Source organism: Taurulus bubalis (genome assembly GCF_910589615.1).
Source record: "Taurulus bubalis genome assembly, chromosome: 4".
NCBI classification, from domain to species: Eukaryota; Metazoa; Chordata; class Actinopteri; order Perciformes; family Cottidae; genus Taurulus; species Taurulus bubalis.
The window spans coordinates 15,585,657-15,606,243 of NC_136592.1; the positions used below are offsets into that span (position 1 = coordinate 15,585,657).

At 38.8% G+C, this 20,587-nt stretch overlaps 2 protein-coding genes across 2 annotated transcripts; one reads left to right on the forward strand and one right to left on the reverse strand.

Annotated features, from left to right (window-relative positions):
* Window positions 1-5,609: 5,609 nt before the first annotated feature.
* On the forward strand, window positions 5,610-13,864 carry ccpg1 (cell cycle progression 1; the record flags this gene model as incomplete). Its single annotated transcript, XM_079217061.1, has 10 exons — window positions 5,610-5,679; window positions 6,717-6,806; window positions 7,501-7,594; window positions 8,098-8,183; window positions 8,280-8,457; window positions 9,340-9,741; window positions 10,231-10,346; window positions 10,983-11,108; window positions 11,314-12,614; window positions 13,675-13,864. The coding sequence occupies exons 2-10, from the start codon at window positions 6,747-6,749 to the stop codon at window positions 13,862-13,864; spliced, it is 2,553 nt and encodes an 850-aa protein (XP_079073187.1). The 5' UTR covers window positions 5,610-5,679; window positions 6,717-6,746.
* Window positions 13,865-14,549: 685 nt separating this feature from the next.
* On the reverse strand, window positions 14,550-19,223 carry pigb (phosphatidylinositol glycan anchor biosynthesis, class B; the record flags this gene model as incomplete). The annotated part of the gene is made up of 12 exons (XM_079217062.1): window positions 14,550-14,686; window positions 14,771-14,948; window positions 15,615-15,834; window positions 15,916-15,980; window positions 16,848-17,059; window positions 17,161-17,212; window positions 17,297-17,437; window positions 17,520-17,650; window positions 17,812-17,916; window positions 18,020-18,177; window positions 18,887-19,003; window positions 19,112-19,223. 12 exons carry the CDS (start codon window positions 19,221-19,223, stop codon window positions 14,573-14,575), a joined length of 1,605 nt encoding a protein of 534 aa, XP_079073188.1. The 3' UTR covers window positions 14,550-14,572.
* Between the last annotated feature and the right edge of the window lie 1,364 nt (window positions 19,224-20,587).

Consider the following 20,587-nt stretch of genomic DNA (forward strand, 5'->3'; position numbering starts at 1 on the left):
GGTACTGAGCCAGTATTAATGGTGTTTTTTGATCATTTTGTCCATTATTGAGTTATGGTGTGAAAAGATAATGAATGTCTGCTTTTGTGTTGTATTTCAGTGTGCAGCTGCCCTTGCTATTCCTATTTTATACTACCTCAATTCAGAATTTATTTTATTATCTTATTGTTTTCCTAAACTCAGGGAACAAAGTTTAGTACATTTGAAAAGTCATGTAGTGTTACATGCTTAACAGGGTATATTCTCAGTACTAAACTGTTGTAGAGTGTAATTGCCTAATAGAATGAATGTATCTGTTGTTGCACCAACCTCCCCACAGATGAAAACCCCATCTGTAGTATCTCCTCAGGTCCTATAACGTCTGTTTTTTTTTTACGACAGACTCTTTTGTTTATTGACTTCTTCCTTTTTATTTGTGTAAAGATTCATACCAGAAGTGCTTGCAGCGGTGTTTCGGTACAGAAAAGCTTTATAATTGGCCTTAATGTGGGAAAGCATCCCTCAGATGTGGAAACCAAAGCCTAATCTTTCTGAGGGAAAAGCTCCACGTGAGGATGCAAAACGAGAAGAATGATTGTAGTAAAAGCAATGTAAGTGTTTAATCAAAGAGGAAAGTGAAAAATTGAATGAACACCATAAAACTATATTTTTGTTAGAAGATAATATAGTTCCGAGTACACATTGTAGTTACCTTTGTTCCAAGTAGTTTTTTGTTTTGTTGTAGAGTAGATAAAGATTAGCACTTGTCTGCCAAGTAGTTTTGTATTATCTGCCAATATGCAGCGGTGACTGTGATGCTATTAACCAAAGAGTTGTTTGCTACCTGAGTTTATTTTAGTCTCTCAACTAATCTCTGGCAGAAGGTTACTGAGGAATGTGAAATAATCGAAGAACACGTTAGACCAAAGATGAAACGCGGCCTTTGAAATCAGTTGAGCTCCTCAAACGAAGCCTTGCACATTAGTGGCCTTGACCCACGACAAAAAGAGTGAAGTGTTGCGGGTTAAAACTCTGAGGAAGTGCCAGCAGGATTAACAGGTACATAATGATGATATAGGGACGATTTAAGAATCAATTTTATGTACACAAATCAAATTATTCTGTCGCAGAGTGCCTCGAAAACTGTTGCAAACAGATATCTGTAAATTGTAGATGAAAATGATGAAGTACAGTATACTATATTGAGTAGTGTCTGTGTTGCAACAGTGCAGTCTTGTGAAAATGAGCACCCACTGATTTTTAAACATTATTTTACAAAATTATTTTAAAGTTTGTATTTGCGAGATTTCCTCACATGGTACTAATGTAAAGTACCTGTCAAACAAGAAATACATGTATTTACATGGCATGCCTTTTATACAGATAATTTGAAGATCTCACCCATTTTTTTCAATTATCGTAACAAAGAATGTAGAACAGTCGGTGGGCCCACAAATGTTTTCACATTTCTGTATTTTCAATCAGAGGATTCTGCGGAGGATTCAATCATGAAAAGTGACACAATCAGCTTAACTTTCTTTTGAAAAGCAAACAATGTAAACCAAAGATTGTTTTCAAAGGTCACCGTTGCGTATTGGCATACTGACAGAGATCTGTTAAAAATAATCCTTTCTTTGTGTGAAATGTGGTCATTGTCAGTGTTCTCATACTAATTGTATTCCTGTATACTATGTTGTACTACGAGAAAGCAGGATGAAAGCTGTTTCTTAATCATCATTTATTTCCACTAAATCAAGTGTTTTTTTAAGCTGTTGTCTTTCAAGATACTTTTTAATACAGTGGAGTAATGATTTTAGTTGCAAAGTAAAAGAAGAATATACATTTTCATTTGAACTGGATCCGTAATGTATTCATATATCCGGTTTTGTTAGAGCTAAGGGCTCAATCCAGAATCTGAAATACACACACACATAGTTCTGAATTGGGCCTTTTCAGTTCATTCAGTTTCGTTTTTTTATTTTTCCATGTTCCTGTTAAAGGTGCAGATGAAATTCACTTGGATCATTAATGTCTGTAAGATTGAGGTCAAGATCCTCAAGCGAATGTCCCGAGATGTTGGTCTGTTGTCTTTCATCATGAATGGTGTTATGTTGGAATTATGTTCCTGTCCAAACGTGTGAATTTAGGAATAAAACACGGAATTGTGTTTTCACTGTTTGCAGTACTGTTGCGTTTTGATAATGAGGTGAAGCGCTGTGGGTCATTTTTAGTCAAACTCAGGGGAACCGACAGCTGCTGCTCCTCAGTGAGAAAGCAGGTCTCAAGTCTGGAAAATTGAATGTACCTTTTTGTAATTATTATGTTTTGTGATATGTTCCGTTAAGGTTGTTATATTTTTGACCTTGTCAGCAAAGCCACGTGCAAGTTGTTTTTTGCACACAAAAAAAGTTTAGTTAGGAGGTTTTAGACATGATTATTAATTATGAATGTCTGATTCTCAATTTAAATAAAAGTATCAAAAATGCAACGCGTCTTCATTTGTTTTTGCTGTCTTTTTTTCTTTTTAACCGCAAAGGCTGTAATTTCACCTACAAACCAACTTGTTCCTTTAACTTCTTCAATGGCCTTCCAGACAGGAGACATTTGAACACACACTCATTAAAGTGGTTTGAATAGAATTATACAGCATCATGTTTGTGAGCATTTAATCTTTGAGTTGGTTAAAGTAGTAAGATTAAACTATTTTACATAGTGCTGCAACTAATAATTATTTTCATCATGAATTCATCAGCTGCTTATTTTCTTAATGAAATAATTGATTACTTTGATTCCTAAAAAAAAAAAAAAAAAGAGCATAGTGAGAATGTGCATCATAAATGACACAGAGCCCAAAATTACTCTTCTCAATGCTTGTTTTGTCCAATATATTTTTTCATAAAAATAGACTTAAATGACTATCAGTGTTAAAGGAGCCCCGTCCACAATACCTGGCCTACTGGGGCGCTTTCCCCTCTGGATTGATCTAGTTGGCGCGCTCTAGCTTCGCCTCAATCACCTTGCGTTCTTTCGCTTCGGTTCAACGATCCACGGACATGTTGTATTATATAAGATGAGTTTATTCTCTTCGGCCCATGAATATGGTCCCTAGATGCCAACAATGACGTTGCTCGAAGTATAACCGTACCGTGCAAGCGGTCAAAACCCTTTGCCCTTTCCGGGGTCCAACACCTGCCGTCAATCATGCTCTGATTGATTATATAGCAGGCCAATCTCAGGAACACAGACAGCGCCACTCAGTGTACATATTTAGTAACAAGGTTTGATCCCATTTGGCTACAATCAGTGTATTTGCTGATTAATTTTCGATCATTGACTAACCGCTTCAGCTCAACTTGTATTAATCGTTGGGTGTTCTAATTTATAACAAAGCATAAAACATGTTTAAGCTCTTCATATGTATTTATATGTAAAAGGTACCTAACATTTGTATTTAAGTACAAGGCCCTTACTTTGTTCCCCCTGTTTCTTCTTTAGTTAACAGCGAGATGTTATTTTTGCTCCTCCACATATTTTTGTATTCTCCAGATATATTTATAATTCAGGATTTGCAATGGAGTATTTTTAGTGGTACTATGACCCTTACTTCAATAATCTGAATATCTAACATGAAACTGCATCATACTTTGACAACAATTCTCTCATAATTAAATAATCAATTCACGCCTACGTTTTTAATCCCAAACACATGATGTGGAAAAGTTATACATTTTTGTGCTAAAATGAACATTCTCGACAACAATTAGTGTTAGAAATTAAAGTTCCCGTATTGCTGCATGTATAAGCTTATACTCTTTAGGCTATTATGTAAAACTATGACAAAAGTACAACATTTTAGTAATTACCACACACACACACACACACACACACACACACACACACACACACACACACACACACACACACACACACAGTAAATTGGTTTGTTTGCCCAGTAAACTAACTCATAGTACCAGCATACTAAACATACTAAAGTTACTGACTTCCAGTCGGGCAACATAACTTAGTATTCGTCCAACAAACAGTCTGTTGGCTCGCAGCCGACAAAACGCGCCAACTGCCCATAGCAATGACGAGCACGTGCTTTCTGAAAACGGCTGCATATAGTGAAATACTTTATACAACTTCTGATAACGCCACTACGCAGTACAAAAACACCCAAGTTTTTTAATTGGTTGGCGGTCTGCTTTGTCACGCTTCCTTGTTTATGCTTTTTACGAAGCCGCAGGGGGTATTCTTCGTACATGGCTAAACAAAGTCAAGCAAATGTCCTAATCTCCATCTTAAATTAGCGAGATGATTGACATCAGGCTATCTGGGTTTCTTCACGGCTGATCCGCGCTGAAACGTCTCGTTAATTCTAGTCAGACGTCAGTCATCTGGATGAATGCGCGCGCCCGCTCCTCTTCAGAAGGGATAATAATGGAGCACTGACACCACGATGTTCTAACAGTACAATGGCAAATAAACTCAGAGGAACCTCTTTTTATTTCTCTAATGAGAAGCAGGAGATGATCATGAAGGCATATGAGGACGTCAATACCGTAGTCATTCACAGCAAACGCGTTGCGAATATTCCAAAGTTTTTGCAACATTGTTGCCGTAAACGCAACTTTAACAGCCCCGGCTGCGAGACATAAGCGTCGCAAATATATCAGACAAGTTAAATGCGTCAGTGTTGAGAAAATGTATCGGCTAAGTTGAAGTGTTTCATCACCCAAATCAATCAGATTATATGTACGAATAAGTATATACTTATGAGGATATATGTACTGTATGCACGTATGAATCATGTACTATATATGTGTATATGAGTTTGAATATGTGTATGGGCGGATCAGTAGTATGCATTATTCATAATCAGAAATTCAATCAATTGAAGCAGTGAAAATAAATTATGTTTGATTCTCTGTATTCTCATCACGATCACCTTAATCATGTTCTACAATAATGATATGTATGGTGTACTAATAGCACTGTCATATAATTATGAGTGCTTTCAACACATCCATAAGTTTCTTAAGAGCTAAATAAACTTAAGAACAGCGCGGCATGCAGCGGCTGATAGTCTGTGTCTGAGACGGGCGATCAGCTGCGCCTGTGGTGATCAATAAATAAATTATTTCTTGCCGGCAAAATCTATAGCGCCGCGTACAGGAAGTCATGATGATATAGGGAACTCTCTCCCTATAAAACTAATATAATTAATATCGCTCCTTCATCAATGAGGAAGTGAGCTGCTTTTTTTGTCCGTGGGAGTGTCCAGCTTATCCAGTGAAGTTCAGTAAACCTGCCCGGGAGCAGGTTTAAATTTTTGGATGTGTTGCTATGGTGATTAATCTAAGCTTGCTTCGAGAAACCGAGAACGCCTGACCTACGTCATCTTATCCTGACAATTAGCCCGCTAACTCAGTAAGCCAGGTACGAGAAATAGGGCCCAGGAGTTATTTGTTTCCACCCTTGCTGAGCACGTTGGGCCACCGCGCTGATTTATGGGAAATGTAGTTCCAAGACTTGGCTGCAGGCGTGGCGCTGCGTGACCACCCACGCCACTTAAAAACTACATTTCCCGTCTACAGTCAGTTTTTCGGTGTTGTTAACGGATAACCTGGGCTGGGGCAGACTGCAACAACTCTTGAGCTCCATGTAAACAGCTGCTTCGTCGTTGGGCACAAGATACCGGTGCGTTAAGTACATTTTCTACACATGTTTGTCACAAGCTAGTAATGTTAAAAACCTGCTAAAGATAAATATATCGACAAGGCACTTCTTAACCGATACTCAGAGAGGTGATGTTAATAGCCAACGTTAGCCTCTAAGTTAGTGAACGAGCTGCGAACAGACCGCTTAATGTCCCCATGTGGTTGATGTTAACGGATGTTTGCTTCAGGTAACGACTGTTTTTAAGGGAAACGTTGGCTGTTTTCATTGTCGGGCCGCAGGAGCTGACCAAATGTGTAAACTACTGTTGTGGTTTGTCACCGATAGAGGTCGCTGTCCAGATGGGTTTATATATTGTTATTATTTATTTGAATGGTGCATACAAGTACTCAGTCTCAAGTCTATGAACTAATGACTGGAAAGGGCGTAATGCTGGTGGTGAATGAAACACGATTTAGCCATCCAGCTTAATCTGTTAAAAACACTTATATTTTCTAAAACAACCAGATTTGTCTCAGAGTTAATTTATCTTATAGATCTCTATACATTTGTGGTACACAACAATACAACAAAATTGTCCAGTGACGGGTACTTTCCAGTACTCCACATAGTAAAGTAGTAATAGTCAATCGTGAAACAGTTACAAGCTGCTTGGGGTCAGGTTGGGTTTCTGCTCAATCAGGCCCCCCGAATAAATGGATATTAGTGTCATTATTCGTTGTCTGTGTGACACCACTCCAACAGGCACGGTCAATCTGTTCATTTTCATCAATGAACGCAGGAAAATAGCAAATGCTTTTATCCGGTTCCTGCTATTTAATGCCTTTATCGCAGTGTACTAATCTGACTGTCAAATACACCCAAAGGAAGAAAAGCAAACCGGTTTAATTTCGTAGAGCACTCTTGAAGTTTATTATTGTATTTCATATCTTGATTATGTACAATAATAAGCTCATTTTGGACTGTTAAAACTGAAGATTCATGACTTACACTTGCACACTATATTTTTTTCACCACCACATGCTGTTTCCAGTGTTTTACCTCATGATCTCTTCTAGATCCCTGTATATTGCTGACAACTGACAGAAATGTCAGAGACGTCAAGTGATGCAGAGTCGTCCTGTGGCTGGACCATTATCAGTAATGAGGTATAAATCCTTTTCTTGTTTGTAATCCCAGCTATTTTCAGTTGTTGTTGTTGTATTTATAGTATTTTATTTTAAAGAGGCAGCAAGGATAGTGGGGTTTATTACAATATAAAATTAAACCAGAAACAAAACAAAATGTATAAAAACTTGTGAAATTATGAACAAAATGTCTGTGAAGGAAACTAAAGACATAAAATATTTATTCACAAGATCAGTGGAGTCCAGCATCACATTTAATCAAAATGAGACTCCAGGTTGATTTATCTCAAACATCTTCACAATTTTCAGCATCTGTGAAACATTTTGGCAACTTCTTCCCAACTCATTCTTGGAATTGTTGAGAAAACTTGTATCTACTTTTTTTATGATGAACCGTTCATTTGATTGTAGTAAAATACTTTAAGACATAGTCCACTGATGTGACAGCACATACAACCATTACCACAAAAAAATCCCATAAAAGTGGACATTTGCAATTCCCTAGAATGAGCTGCAGCAACTTGTATACAGAAATATATTTTATTTACCAAAATTCAAGCCAGGGTTTAAGTTATAAAGACTATCTTTCATACAAATACTTACTATACTTACTTATTGATATTCATCAAATTATGCAGTAGTTGTGATTTTGAATAAATAGATATGTATTTCTTTCATTATGCTCAGTTTTAGTGTATGCTTATTGTGTTTACAGGGTTCAGATATCGAGACATTGGGATCGGAGGCTGCAGTGGAAGCTGAGCCGTTAGAGCGCCCTCCAGTGAAGGAAGCAGAGCTGCAGGATAATAGTAAAACATCTTCATAATACGCTCTTTTTTTCTGCTTGAGTTTAACAATATCACTCAGTAATATTAACAGCTAATTATGTAATTAGTATGATATAAGATTAAAATGTTTTCTTTGGTACATCAGGTGTTTATGTTCAGACAAAAACAAGTGAGAATGTCCTTCATCTGAAAGTTACACTGTAGCCTAATTCTTTAAAGATGCTAGATTCGAAATTTAGTATATAAATATCTGAATATTGTATTTGAAAATCTAATTTGAATAGATTGCTCCCAACTTAGACTTTGTGATCTTCATTTTGCGTTATTTTTCTTTATAGACCAAACTATTACAACTATAGACAAACAAGAAAGTAATCAACTAATCAATAGTGAAAATATTTGACTTTCGGTTTAGAATTATGACCGTCATTGCTATCACATATATCTTTGCTGCACGACTAAGTCAAATGTTACTTTGTAATAATAACAATTCACTCATTTTATTTCGAATGGTATATTTTCAGCTCAGTGTGTTAAAGAGAAGGTTGCTGAGTCACTTGACAAAACTCTGGAAGAACAAACCATAGATGAGACATTGTGTGCTTCTGAGGTGAGAACACTATACAAATAACCTTCAGGGTGTCTTTGAATAATTCAGATGCTGCTCCCTTTGCCTTCCAACTTCAGTATATTGTATCTTCACCAGGCCGGAGACGACACCAAAGGGAAACAGCATGTCGCTCTGTTGTCCTCCAGCGATCACTCAGACATTGTGACTCTTGGAGATTTGAAGGAGGGCCAGCATGTCGAGGCGGCAGCCAATGAAGAGTTTTACCTCGGCACCTCCTGCAGCAGCCAGTATGCCTTCACTGCAGCAGAGACTGGTAGGACTGCAACAACACATACACCTATACACTGTACTATCTTAATGCTTTAGCCAGCTGTTTTTATTTCACAGCCAAAGAGTCAACATAGAGGAATTAGACTCAGGGTTAACGATCGCTTCTGCATATTTACTGAAAAGCCTGGAGCTTGAATGTGGGACAGAAGCAGCGCCGCCGCTGCCTGCTCCACGGAGTCCGTCATCAGAGCCCAATCATGAAGAGAGGCTCAAATTCTAACACCACTCTCCTAGTGCCTCGGCACATTTGGTAAATGGGAGTTTGTGACAGACCAACATGGACGAGCGGAGCTGGGTTCGAACCGCCGATCCCTTGATTGTAGGACGACCCTCCTCTACCACTGAACCAGTCACTCTCTATTTAACCGCAACCGCCTTATTTAACAGCTTCAACATTCACAAGACTGGTATCTATTGATGTATTTTACATTGTAAAACCAAGCGTCAAAATTTATTTTAGCTTGAGTTAACCATATACCTTATTTAAGGCATCTAACCCAAAAGTCATTCAGAAATATACAATGACTTTGAGATGAGGGAAGTGCAAAAAGGCTCACTCTTCTGGGTTATAGGACTCATTCCTGCACCACTCTATTAAGGGCATCACATACGTCTCACAGATCATCCTAAAAAGGCGTGAAGAGAGGTGTCTTCAGGTTGGTCAAACAGGGTCTGATATCAGAAAATATGTGTTTGACAGTGAATCGACTGAACAGGAACAATTTTTTCTTCATTTCGGTTTACATTAGTATTTACACTTTTTTTTTTTTTTTTGCCGTCTGCTGAAAGAGTTGATTTGACTTTTTGGGAATTTATTTACAGCAAATAATCACTGCAGCCATAACTTTGAGTATTTTTACTTTAGTTTTCCAAGTGCAGCAGCCTACAGCGACAAACTCGAGCAGCAGTGAGGACGAGGCAGGACGAAGCACCAGCACTGTGGTCCGGAGACGAAGGTTGAGGAAAAATACCACAAGCATCGTCACAGAGCCTGAGGAGGAGGTGGTGGAGTCCGGCCAGAGTGAGGAGGAGGAGGAGGAGGAGGAGGAGAAAGAGGAGGAGGTTGAAGAACAGAAGTGGCAGCAGCAGCAGCAGCAGAAGGAGGAAGAGGAGGAGGAGGAGGAGGAGGAGGAGGAGGAGGATGCAGAAGCAGAAGCAGAAGTTAGTCTGGATTTCCGAATTCGAGGCCAGGGCAGCAGCATCCTCAACAGCTGTATCCTGATCGCCCTCGTCATCGCCATCAGTATGGGCTTTGGCCACTTCTATGGTAAGGAGGTCACTACAGAACTGAATGATTTGAATGTTATCGTAAACATAGAAAGTATACTTAAACAGTCATTTCCATTTTACAGACATTAATATATATATTTCTTTCTTGCCAGAAGATTGACAGTGTAGCACCATCATCATCTGTGACCGATCAAATAATCACACTGGTTTTCAAAGGAATTTATCTGGTTTCGGTTCATGGCCCTTGTTTTCCAGATGTGACTTTGTGCTTGTTTTGTTGAGTCATCAGTCTCCTCTTGCAACTTTAGAAATGGCTGTTTATTTTCCTACAGATCCTTAGTTTACTTTAAGACCAAGCGTGCAAGAGATATCTCAGCGGTTCTTATTTCTGGTGGGAACTACAATTCTTATGTGAAATGTAAACAGTTTGTTCCTCATAACGGTCTTTGAGTTTTTTAGACCACTACAAACTGTGATGTATTGTTAAAGAAATATGTAATATGTGAATAATCTGTGTGTTTTACAGGTACAGTCCAGATTCAAGAAAGACAGAAAACTGTTGATAAAATCAGAGTGCATGAACTTGATGTTGCGAGGGATCTGATTCAACAACATGTTGGAGAACAAGCTTGTATAAAAGAGGTAAGTGACGACAAAGGTCACAACCTAAGCTACAATAAGCTCATTTATGGCAGAACGTACATTACAATAATCATTTACTCATTCACGTCTGTCATAAATCTAAACCCTCACCCTAATTTGTAGTTTCTTTATTTTTAAATGCTTGTTCAACCAAACAACAGTCTCATAATGCAACAATAAAATGATTCATGTATCATTTTTAATTGATACTCTGTCCAAAAACATGGTTATTCTTGAGGTTGTAGTTTGTGGCGTTGTATTAGATAACATTACATTGTAAGGTAATTATTATATCTTGTTTGCTATGTATGTGTGTACATAAAATAATACTCAAAAACAACTTTAAACATTAATGCAATCAAATCCACTCACAAAGACATCAAATCTATCATTGACTTGAGTTAACACAAAGAAGTCTCAAAGTAAGGTATTATTGTATCTCATTGCATTACACCAGATTAAAATATTACCAGGAGCTCGATATCAAGTCGGCCTTGGTGTCTGGGATTTGAACAGCTACTCATCTACTTATAGATAATTAAAATATTGAGTGAGCATTCTGATCACCTTCAACATTTATGACCCATATAGCGAGAACTTTAATGGTCCATGACTTGTCTTCCTTTAACCACTCAGGTCCAGAGGGGTGAGTTTGGTTTGGATGACCCAGATGAGCAAAAAGTGATTTCACTGCTCACAGAAGTGATTGAGAAGATAAAGAAAGAGAACCAGGAGCTCAACATCAAGCAGAAGCATATTCAGGTAACTTGTGAACTTCTTTGGTAACAAAGTTATGAGTTATAAATCAAGACTGAAGCACAAACTCATTTAATTTGTACTCTTGTATTTTTGTTTTACTGCTCAAATTCTGAATAAGTAATTAAATTAAATAATCATGAGTCATGACTCATATCAACTTTAAACTACCGCTTTAAAAACCATAAATGTCCCTTCTTTTTCCACAAAGGCCCAAAGAGATGACCTGGAAATGCTTCTGAAACAGCAGACTGAAGAGAGGACAGACATTGTGTCTCAGCAGCAGGAGTTGACAGCTGAGAACCAGCTGCTGAAAACCTCCCTAGAACGTGAAGAAAAGTCCCTTTCCACCCTACAGCAGGAGCTGAGAAGCCTGCGCTCAAAGATTAGAGATCGGGAGGCGGTGGGAGCTGGTACCGACTCGCTGCTGTCAGAAATACAGAGGCTGAAAGACCTGCTGGAGGAGGAGAAACGGCTCATCGAAAGCTTCCACAGCCAGAGGGAAGACATGGTGGCTGAAGCACAGACACTGAATAAGAGACTTGACAAGGAGAGAACGATTACAGATGAGCTGAGGAGAGAGTTAAATGTGCTGAGAAATGACATCCCCAGAGCTGGAAAGGAAGCTGGTTCAGAGGCAGACAAGCTCCAATCACAACTGATGGAGCTGGAGAAGAGACTGAGCTTCGAGCAGCAACGCTCGGACCTGTGGGAGAGGCTGTATGTGGAAACCAAGGAAGACAGAGCTAAAGGAGACACAGAGTCCAAAGTGAAAAGAACAAATGAGGGCATGGCAGGGAAAGTGAAGCAGACATTTGATGCTGTGAAGAACTCCACTAAGGAGTTTGTCCATCACCACAAAGAGCAGATAAAGAAAGCAAAGGAATCTGTGAAGGAGAACCTGAGGAAGTTTTCAGATTCTGTCAAATCAACTTTCCGAAACTTCAAGGATTCAGCGTCGACATTAATCAACAAAGCCAGTGGGTTTTATGATAAGAGACGCGGTGAGAAGAACACAAAAGAGTCGTGGAGGCACAGATTCCACAAACCTCAACGCAAATCTGACGATTCCTTCCAGAGCAACCACAACACTCGAAAATCAGGGGATAAAGTTCACGAAGGTCGAGGTCAAGACGCCCACAAGATCAACTTGAAAGGATGCTCCGGCGGTTTTGACTGCGCCTTTCAGGAGTCCATGAACCGCTTCGACAAAGCCACAGAGCCAATCAGAGCAGATGAATTTTACCAGCTGCTGAAAAGCTACGTGCACAAAGAAGTCGACCACTTCCGCCACTGGAAAGAGCTGGAGGTGTTCATCAGCAACTTCTTCCACAACGGAGTGTTCATCCACGACCAGATGCTGTTCACAGACTTTGTCAGCGTCGTGGAAAACTATCTGATTGGAATTCACGAGTCTGAGTATCATGGCCTTAATGGAGACTTATTCAGAGATTTTGATCACTTCTACCGGCACTTCTCTGGAGAGGATGAGATAAAAAACTATGGCCCAACGTAAGTTAAAAAGTATTGTCCCGTATGAGTAGGAATCTACTCTACTACTCTATGCTGAAAGTTACCGCTTAAGAGTTAACCTTTACATTGGAGCTTTTCAATCCTCTATCAATAATTTCTAGTAGTTTTTCTGGAATTAAAGACTTTTTTAAATGTAAAAACAGTAGATGGTGTGCTGAGCTGCTTTCAACCATTAAAATGCAAAAAACTCCAGTGTTTCATCACATTTAGTTTACAGAAAACGGTGGGCAGTACCTGTTTATTCAGCAAAAATACAATTCTACATATATATAGATCAATCATGTTTCCACTGATGAATGCATATTCACATGGGTTTAAATTCTTTCGAGGAAATTATTATATTTTCCTTAAAATGTGTACTTCATTACATACTTCAATCAATGAAACTGCAGGAAACTCCTAAGCTAAGAAGTGGTGGGTTTGATCCATTGCTATGCACGACAGAATGTTTTGTTAATGAGCTCGCTTAATGTGATTGTCAAGTGGCCGGTTTGTGTCAGTAAATATTAAATAACATATTCATCAACACACAGGAGTGCCACAAGGCTAGATTCTTATTATCTCTATCGATATAAATTCATGCTTTTAACAAATATATATATATATACACACACTCTGCAGGCGCATGATGTACAGCTGACTGATTGTTGTGACTGAGCAGGTTAAACATTTCATTTCTGTTGGGTCCTTTCCATAATGTTGTCAGATACTTATAGGAGTTGCCTCGAGCTGCTGCATTATTCCTCAATACTGGAACAATAAAAAAAAAAAGTTGTCCGCATTAGTGACTTTGATAGAATATATGGGAAAAAGTTACCCTTTTTAAATAAGTGTTTGGTCTAAATACCACCGCTGAAGTTATCCTTTAAGTTTTTTCTGATACGTCCCTTATTTTCAGATGCTTGTCCTAACTAGCCAGTTGTTGTTGTGTTTTAGTTTTTTTTTAAATCCTGCCTGATTATCATGCTGCAGGTTGTACATAAATGAGTGTAATGCTCTAATCTTAATGCCCTAGTTGTTTTGTGTTGTGACCACACAGTGGGCCATTTGAAAGACCAGACACGGACTCTAAGGGCTCGAGGGCGAAGCATCAACAGCGAAAGCAGCAGAGAGCCAGATCTCGACCACACAGTGAACGCAAATGGAGCCGATCAGGAAGAAACGCAGACAGACACATGGCTGACGTCAAAATAGAACTGGGTCCGATGCCGTTTGATCCCAAATACTAAACATATCTTAACTGGTTTAATATTATATTTGCAAATTCTTTTTTGGGTTGTGTTTTAGAAGCAACGTCTTGTGTTTTTTGGAAGTTTGCACAATGTTCAACTTTCTATGCTACTGAATGTCCTTGAGCTTTTTTGTTTTTAGTGAAGTAATCGTTATGTTTGAGTAAAAGATGTGGCCTATCTGATCCACAAGTTTTATAGAAAAAAACTCTTCTGCAACTGTAAATTGGGGACCTGATGATTTATTTCTCAAACACCATGGAAATCCATCTTCAACCACTGTACTTGGTTAAATACACATGAAATTATTGAGCAGAGAAATCTTCATTGGGATTTCCTTTCTTAACAAAAATGGAAACTATGGGCATGCCACATTATGGGATGTTTGTGTCTATAGCCATGTAGTGAGTGTGTGAAGTGATTGTAATTTACTCATTTAAGATGCAGCTTTCTAACATTCCACCTCATGCTTGTTTTAACTGGCAGTTTTATTTGTTTTTATTTGCACGTGTTGGCAAAAAATAACAAGAAATAATGTCACCAAATTGTATGCAAGTGTGAAAATAAATACAGTTTGTGTTATACATTTGACACATCTGACAATTGGTATTACAAAATAACAGTTATTCAAATATTTATTTCAGTAGCAAATCCATATAAAGTGACATTTTCATTTAGGACAGAAACTTGCCATTGTTCCAGTGCGTGTCAGTGCCTTTCATAAATAAAGATGCTTCCTCCAACTCTTCCCTCTGGAAAGTGAGTATGAAATATCTCTGCTGTCCTCACAAACTTATTCCCTTGCAGAAACACGGAGATTTCCTACAACAAAAAAACACATGTACATACAAATCACACATACATTTTGAAAAATACATGGAGAAATATAATTTGTGAATATCTGACCTTCTCCAAAACATCAAACAAAACCAGATGGGTCGGTAAAAAAGATTTGTATGGAAATGAAGTTCTGAGCCAGTGGAGAGGATCGTCGTAGAACCCGTTGGCTTCATCGACGTAACCCTCCTCTCCAAGATCTGGAGGACACTCGAGAAACCTCATCTTCATCGGGCAGTGGACGTGGCTACGAACAGAGTACAGTCAGATGCTGCATGAAGTACATCACAAGGTAAGACGTTCTTGTAGTCTACACAAACCTATAATTCAGAAAGGGACTTTGGTCATATATTTTCTGAAATCAATCACAATTATTTTTATTTTTTTTAGGTAACGTTCTTGTACAGCTGCTTTTATTAAAGAAAACCATCACTACTGCATTCATAAATGTAGCATACTTCTTTTCTTTATTTAAAAAGGTTTAACATGTTTCTATTCCACACAGAAAGGTCAAATCCATCCATCCATTATCAGAACCGCTTATGGGTTATAAAATATGTTATAACCAGCCCTAGGAGCTACTAATGTACATTAGTGTACAGTTGAAAATAAACATCATCGTTAGGTCCTTTAATTGCTGTTCTTGAGCGTTCGACTGTACGACACAGTCGTCATCGGCAGACTCAGTTTGCACAATGGCCATGGAACAAATGATCTGGTCGAAAGCCAGATTAAGTGCACAGGTTTTATACAAGCGTCCTGATTTTAGTTTTTGCTTCAATTGTAAGTTTCGGACAATGCCCTAATGTCCATTATCTTTAATTCGTCATCACCTCTCAAAAGGTTTATTTGGAAAATTCAGAATCAGAGCATCGATCTTAAGAATTTAAAAAAAAATTGCTTTAGTCCTAACCTATAATAAGGAGTTGAGTGGCAGGGCATGAGGAAGAGGACATCAGGCTGCGGAGGTGTGGCGGTGCTGCTGGCGTCACACAGTGTCTGGAGGTGGCCCATGACGTCCAGAGGGCCTCTCTGGTGGACCAGGCCGGTGTACAGCGCTGCAACCAGGTTGCTCACTAACACGAGGAATGCAGCAGTTTGTCGCCACGCTTTCAAATTAGCCAAAGAAATCCCTGAAGTAGAAGAAGTATTAAAAGACACATCTGGCGGGTTCATTATCACAAAGATATTTTTCATGTGACATAAAAACTTACCACAGAAGATCATACAGAGAGGCAGCACCGGATAGATGAATCTGAACTCCTTGTGAGGAAGCAAACTGAAGGAAAGGATTCAAACATGTCAGTAAGCGGTCGAGAGTTGGTTTTAAAGTCACGCTGTGGAGTTTTTGATGACAATATTTTTATGAGTGGGTCACTGATGGCGGGTGTCAGCAACACACCAACAACCGCAGCAATGTGCCAGTGAAGGCAGTTCAATTGACTGCCAGCACGTAGATATGGATGTTAACAAAGCAGATTTCAAAATCTAAAATAATTTTCCAAATGCTCCATCAAGATATGTTTGTTGGATGTAAATAAAACTTTGTTTACAAGTAAACGCTACAGGGCACCTTGAAGTACAAGATTAAATTACAAACTCCAATTACTCCAATTTACAAACTTTTGACTTATGAATTTTTTTTATGACTATGATATATCAAGATGAATAATGTGTTATATCTGAAGCAACACGAGTGATTCAGAATACTATTTGCTGCTGCTTTCTTGTAAGCCGTCATCTGCAGACACACATTTGATGTTACTCTACTTAACACCTATATTATCTTATTCTTATTAGACATTGTATATTTAACAAGTTTATTGCCACTGGAGATATTTGTTTAATTACACAAACAAATCCAACTGAACAAACTTGTTTCTTCTTCTGCAGAATAACATCTCACTGAGAAAATGAGGATGACATTTGAAAGAATGAAAGATGCCATCTGTGGAATGAATCCTTGTTTCTGATTACCTATCCCTACTCTGAGCATACATGTGATTGATCATGTGATCACACTCCAACGCTTCACTGTAATGAGAAGCGAGTGAGTCCCTGTTGGCTCTGTGGAGCATCCTTAAGTGTCATTCTGAGAAGTTTGATAAATACGGGCTCATGAATGTGAAGACTTTTTTATCTTTACCTGTAAACCACGATTGTCCAGACGATCGCTGCCAACAGAATTTTGTATCTTTTGAAGGCGATACTGCACCCATGAAGAAAGAGCGGAAGATGAGGGCCAATCACGACAGCAAACCCTTGAGTGAAGTACCAGTGCCAAGGATGAGAGCCGTAGAAGTCTGCTACACTATGTAAGACGTTAAACTTCAGGAAGTTGAACTGCACCAAGGTCCACTGAGAAACAGAGAGAGCAGCTGTCACGTTTGTAAAGTGCTTGCTTGAATAAGCAGCTGTTACTGTAATCTAAAAATCATATGATGGAGTTTAGGTTTTACCTTTTCATAAAATATACAGTCGATTACTGTTGAACTCACGACAGCTAAAGCTCTGGAAATGAAAGGAAAAATATATTATGCAAGAAAGAGGTGAGGTATAAACAGATTCAGTTGACGGGAGATTACAAGTACAAACCCTATCGGAACTAAGCTATGAGTGATGAGCCTCAGTTTGTTAGTTTCCAGCCAGAAATGATACATCACCAGAGGAAACCAGACAATCAGGGCTGTCGGTCGAACGATGACTGCCAAGGCGACCAGGGTCAAATATATTTTGCTGTAAAAACATCAACAATGTGTCTGTAAATAACATATTTTAGGGAAGATATGAATACGAGAAAGAAGTAACAAGTCGAGACCTGCTGTGTGTTTTGGTTCCAGGCAGTGGGAAGTAAGAAAGAGCCAGACAGGTGATGGTTGTCTCCATGCTGTTAGTCAGAGTCCTGGTGCAGCAGTACCACGAGAACCACGAGCACATATGGCAGAAGAACTAGAGACCAAAACAAGAAGAGGCTGTAGGACAAGTTGTGTGTTTTCGGAGGCTATAGAACGGAGACAGAATGAAAGCTCGGGGAGATCTGAACAGACATGAAGCTCTGTTTGACGAATGATCTGCAGTGACTCACACAGCATTACAGGTGAACTCCTTACCGTCCATTTTGCAACATCACAACCTTCCAACGTTCGGATGAGGAAGAAGAATTTTACATCTGCAAACGCAGCGAATAGTGCTTGAATTATTCGTGGAAGCCATATCTGTAGAACAAACCAGACCAGGATTAGTGAAGAAAAGTGACTATAGGAAATATATTTGGTCATAGACATGTAAAGGTTGTCTGGATAGAAAATGTGAACTTGCCAGGAGATAGACTGAGTCGTAGTTTATGAAGTATAATAACTTGTATATGAATGCAAATAAGAGTGGATAGGTGAATCCTCTTAGTCCTTCCTTCCATTCCCAGGTCACATACCCATAAGTCACACTGTTAAGGTTAGAATAAGAATAGAAAATACATTCTGAGGTGTTTCTTTAAATGCAATTTCTTACTGGTTAGAGTAAAAAAAAAAAATGTAATCCCTGGTGTACAGAAAGCTTTGGTGTTTTCGGCTCCTGCCACTTGGAATTGACTGCAAAAGAAAATGACACTGAGGAATATCTGCTGGAATTCAAGACGGTTGTAATTTCTTTGGTACATATTCTAGCCTTCTTCACATTGTTATCATCCTTTGTATTATTTTATCCGTTGCCTGTTTTTATTTAATTATGTTTGTCTGCACTTTTGTAAACTGTCATCCTGGCCAAGTCTCCTTTGCATGAGAGGTTCCCAACCTTGATGGAATTAAGTACAAATGAATTAAACAAGAATGTGTGTTGTGAAAAGCAGGTTTAAGACGGTTAAGTTAGAATGATGAACATTGTGTTAATTTTAGTGTAGGCATATATTTTCTCCTGATGTATTACATTCAGTGTGTGGTGATAATAAATGGTACATATTTTATGTTTTATTTTAGATAAAACCAGCCTCCCCTGCCCTACCACCTGTTCCATGTCTACAATAAATCACAGTAGAAGTGGACTCTTCCTTCGCGTCATTCAACCGACTGCACATCCATAGTGTTGATCACAGTACCTTGTAATCAGCATAAATAATAATCCACAATGATCCACAACAGTCCAGTCGCATAGTTGCAGATGACAATGTAAAAGGATATTCGAAGACCATACGATGGGAAACCTCCAGAGACTGCCAGTACTCATCAGGGACGAAGCTGGTTTGAACCAGGAAGCAGTTAATGATTCTGAATGCCACAGAAAACACAACAACTCTGGTTCTCAGTTCACCTGTGGAGGAATCACGTCATATTAGTGGTATTACTGGTGTACTTTCATCACAGCATGCAGTTGTTTGGTCTACTACTGTATTTTAAATGTCACATACAGGGAACTCACCGTCGTTAAGAGGACTTTCATCTTCCTTTGAATATAGTTGGGATTTTCGCTTCCTCAATTTTACATCTTCAACTTTATTTCCAAATTTAAGACGTGTTCGAATGTTCTCCATCAGGACATTGTGTCTCTCTCGGCTTGTTGCCTGCCAACACAGTAAACCTGTCAGGAATATGTACAAGTATCAGCTGTCAGGACTATGTACAAGTATCACCTGTCAGGAATATGTACAAGTATCACCTGTCAGGACTATGTACAAGTATCACCTGTCAGGACTATGTACAAGTATCACCTGTCAGGACTATGTACAAGTATCACCGGTCAGGCTGTAACGTAGTATGTTCAATCAGAAGCTGCTTTATTATATGAGATTTACGTCAGATACAGTTGTTGGTCGCGTGGTTGAACAGCCTTCACAATATTTAGGTTTATTTAACCAACATTATTCAACTTGCACATCTTCAACTAAACGAAAAGTAATGTATATCAACCTGAACTTCACTTCGCAGAGTGAGCTATGCTCAAGTTTCGGCTGCGCTTCCGCACTCACACTTACTTCCGGCGAAGCGTTGTTTCCTGCCTTCAAAGTAAAAGGTCAATGCTACTAACGTTTGACGTGTGATGAACCTTTAGCGACATGTATAATTGTCTACTGTGCATATAAATATATCATTACTAAATTAATGTTGAATTGGATGAAATATAAAATGTAGCCAGGAATGAATACTCCGCCAGGTGGCGGACTATAGCTTTTGCAGTTCTGCCAAGACAGTAGAAGAAGAACGCTTTCCCCGTGACTACATAACACAGACGCCTCCTTCGGGTGCTTATTGTCGTGTCTCGTGTCTTGACCTCTGTGCCCCTTTGTCTGTCTGTGTTTGGGGATTACAGACGAATACAGTGCGAATAAACCGCTTCCTCGGTGAGTTAAGACTGTTTGATGGTCGCCTGTACAGCAGCTTCATTGTCGCGTTTGAGTTGTGTACAGTAACGCTAGATGATCAGGGAACTGTCAAGCGAGCAGATGCAGTTGACATATCCGGTCTGGGCTTTTCAAATTAAGATACGTTAAAACCTCTTTCATTCACTGGAAATAGTTTAATGTCATGGAAAAGACCATGAAAACACAACGTTTTGTCTAATGATTCTATTGAGTAAACTTGTTTGATTAAAGCTTCTATTCTAGAGCAACACATACTTAATCATTACACCTGTCAACATTCAAATACTTTTTTTAAGATTATACTGCCATCAGCCTTGTTCCAAATCCATCAACTAAATACAGATCCTCAATCAGCTGGTGTAGATTCCTAATAATGCAGGTCCAATTTTCAGCTTTAGTCCTGCTTGGATTTTAGTGATTTTGTGTCTTTGATAATGATTGTAAGTAAACATCTACCGTACACACACAATTTATGCAGAAATACTATGTGGATGTGCGACTAAATCAGTAGCAATGACCCAGCACAGACCTCCTCT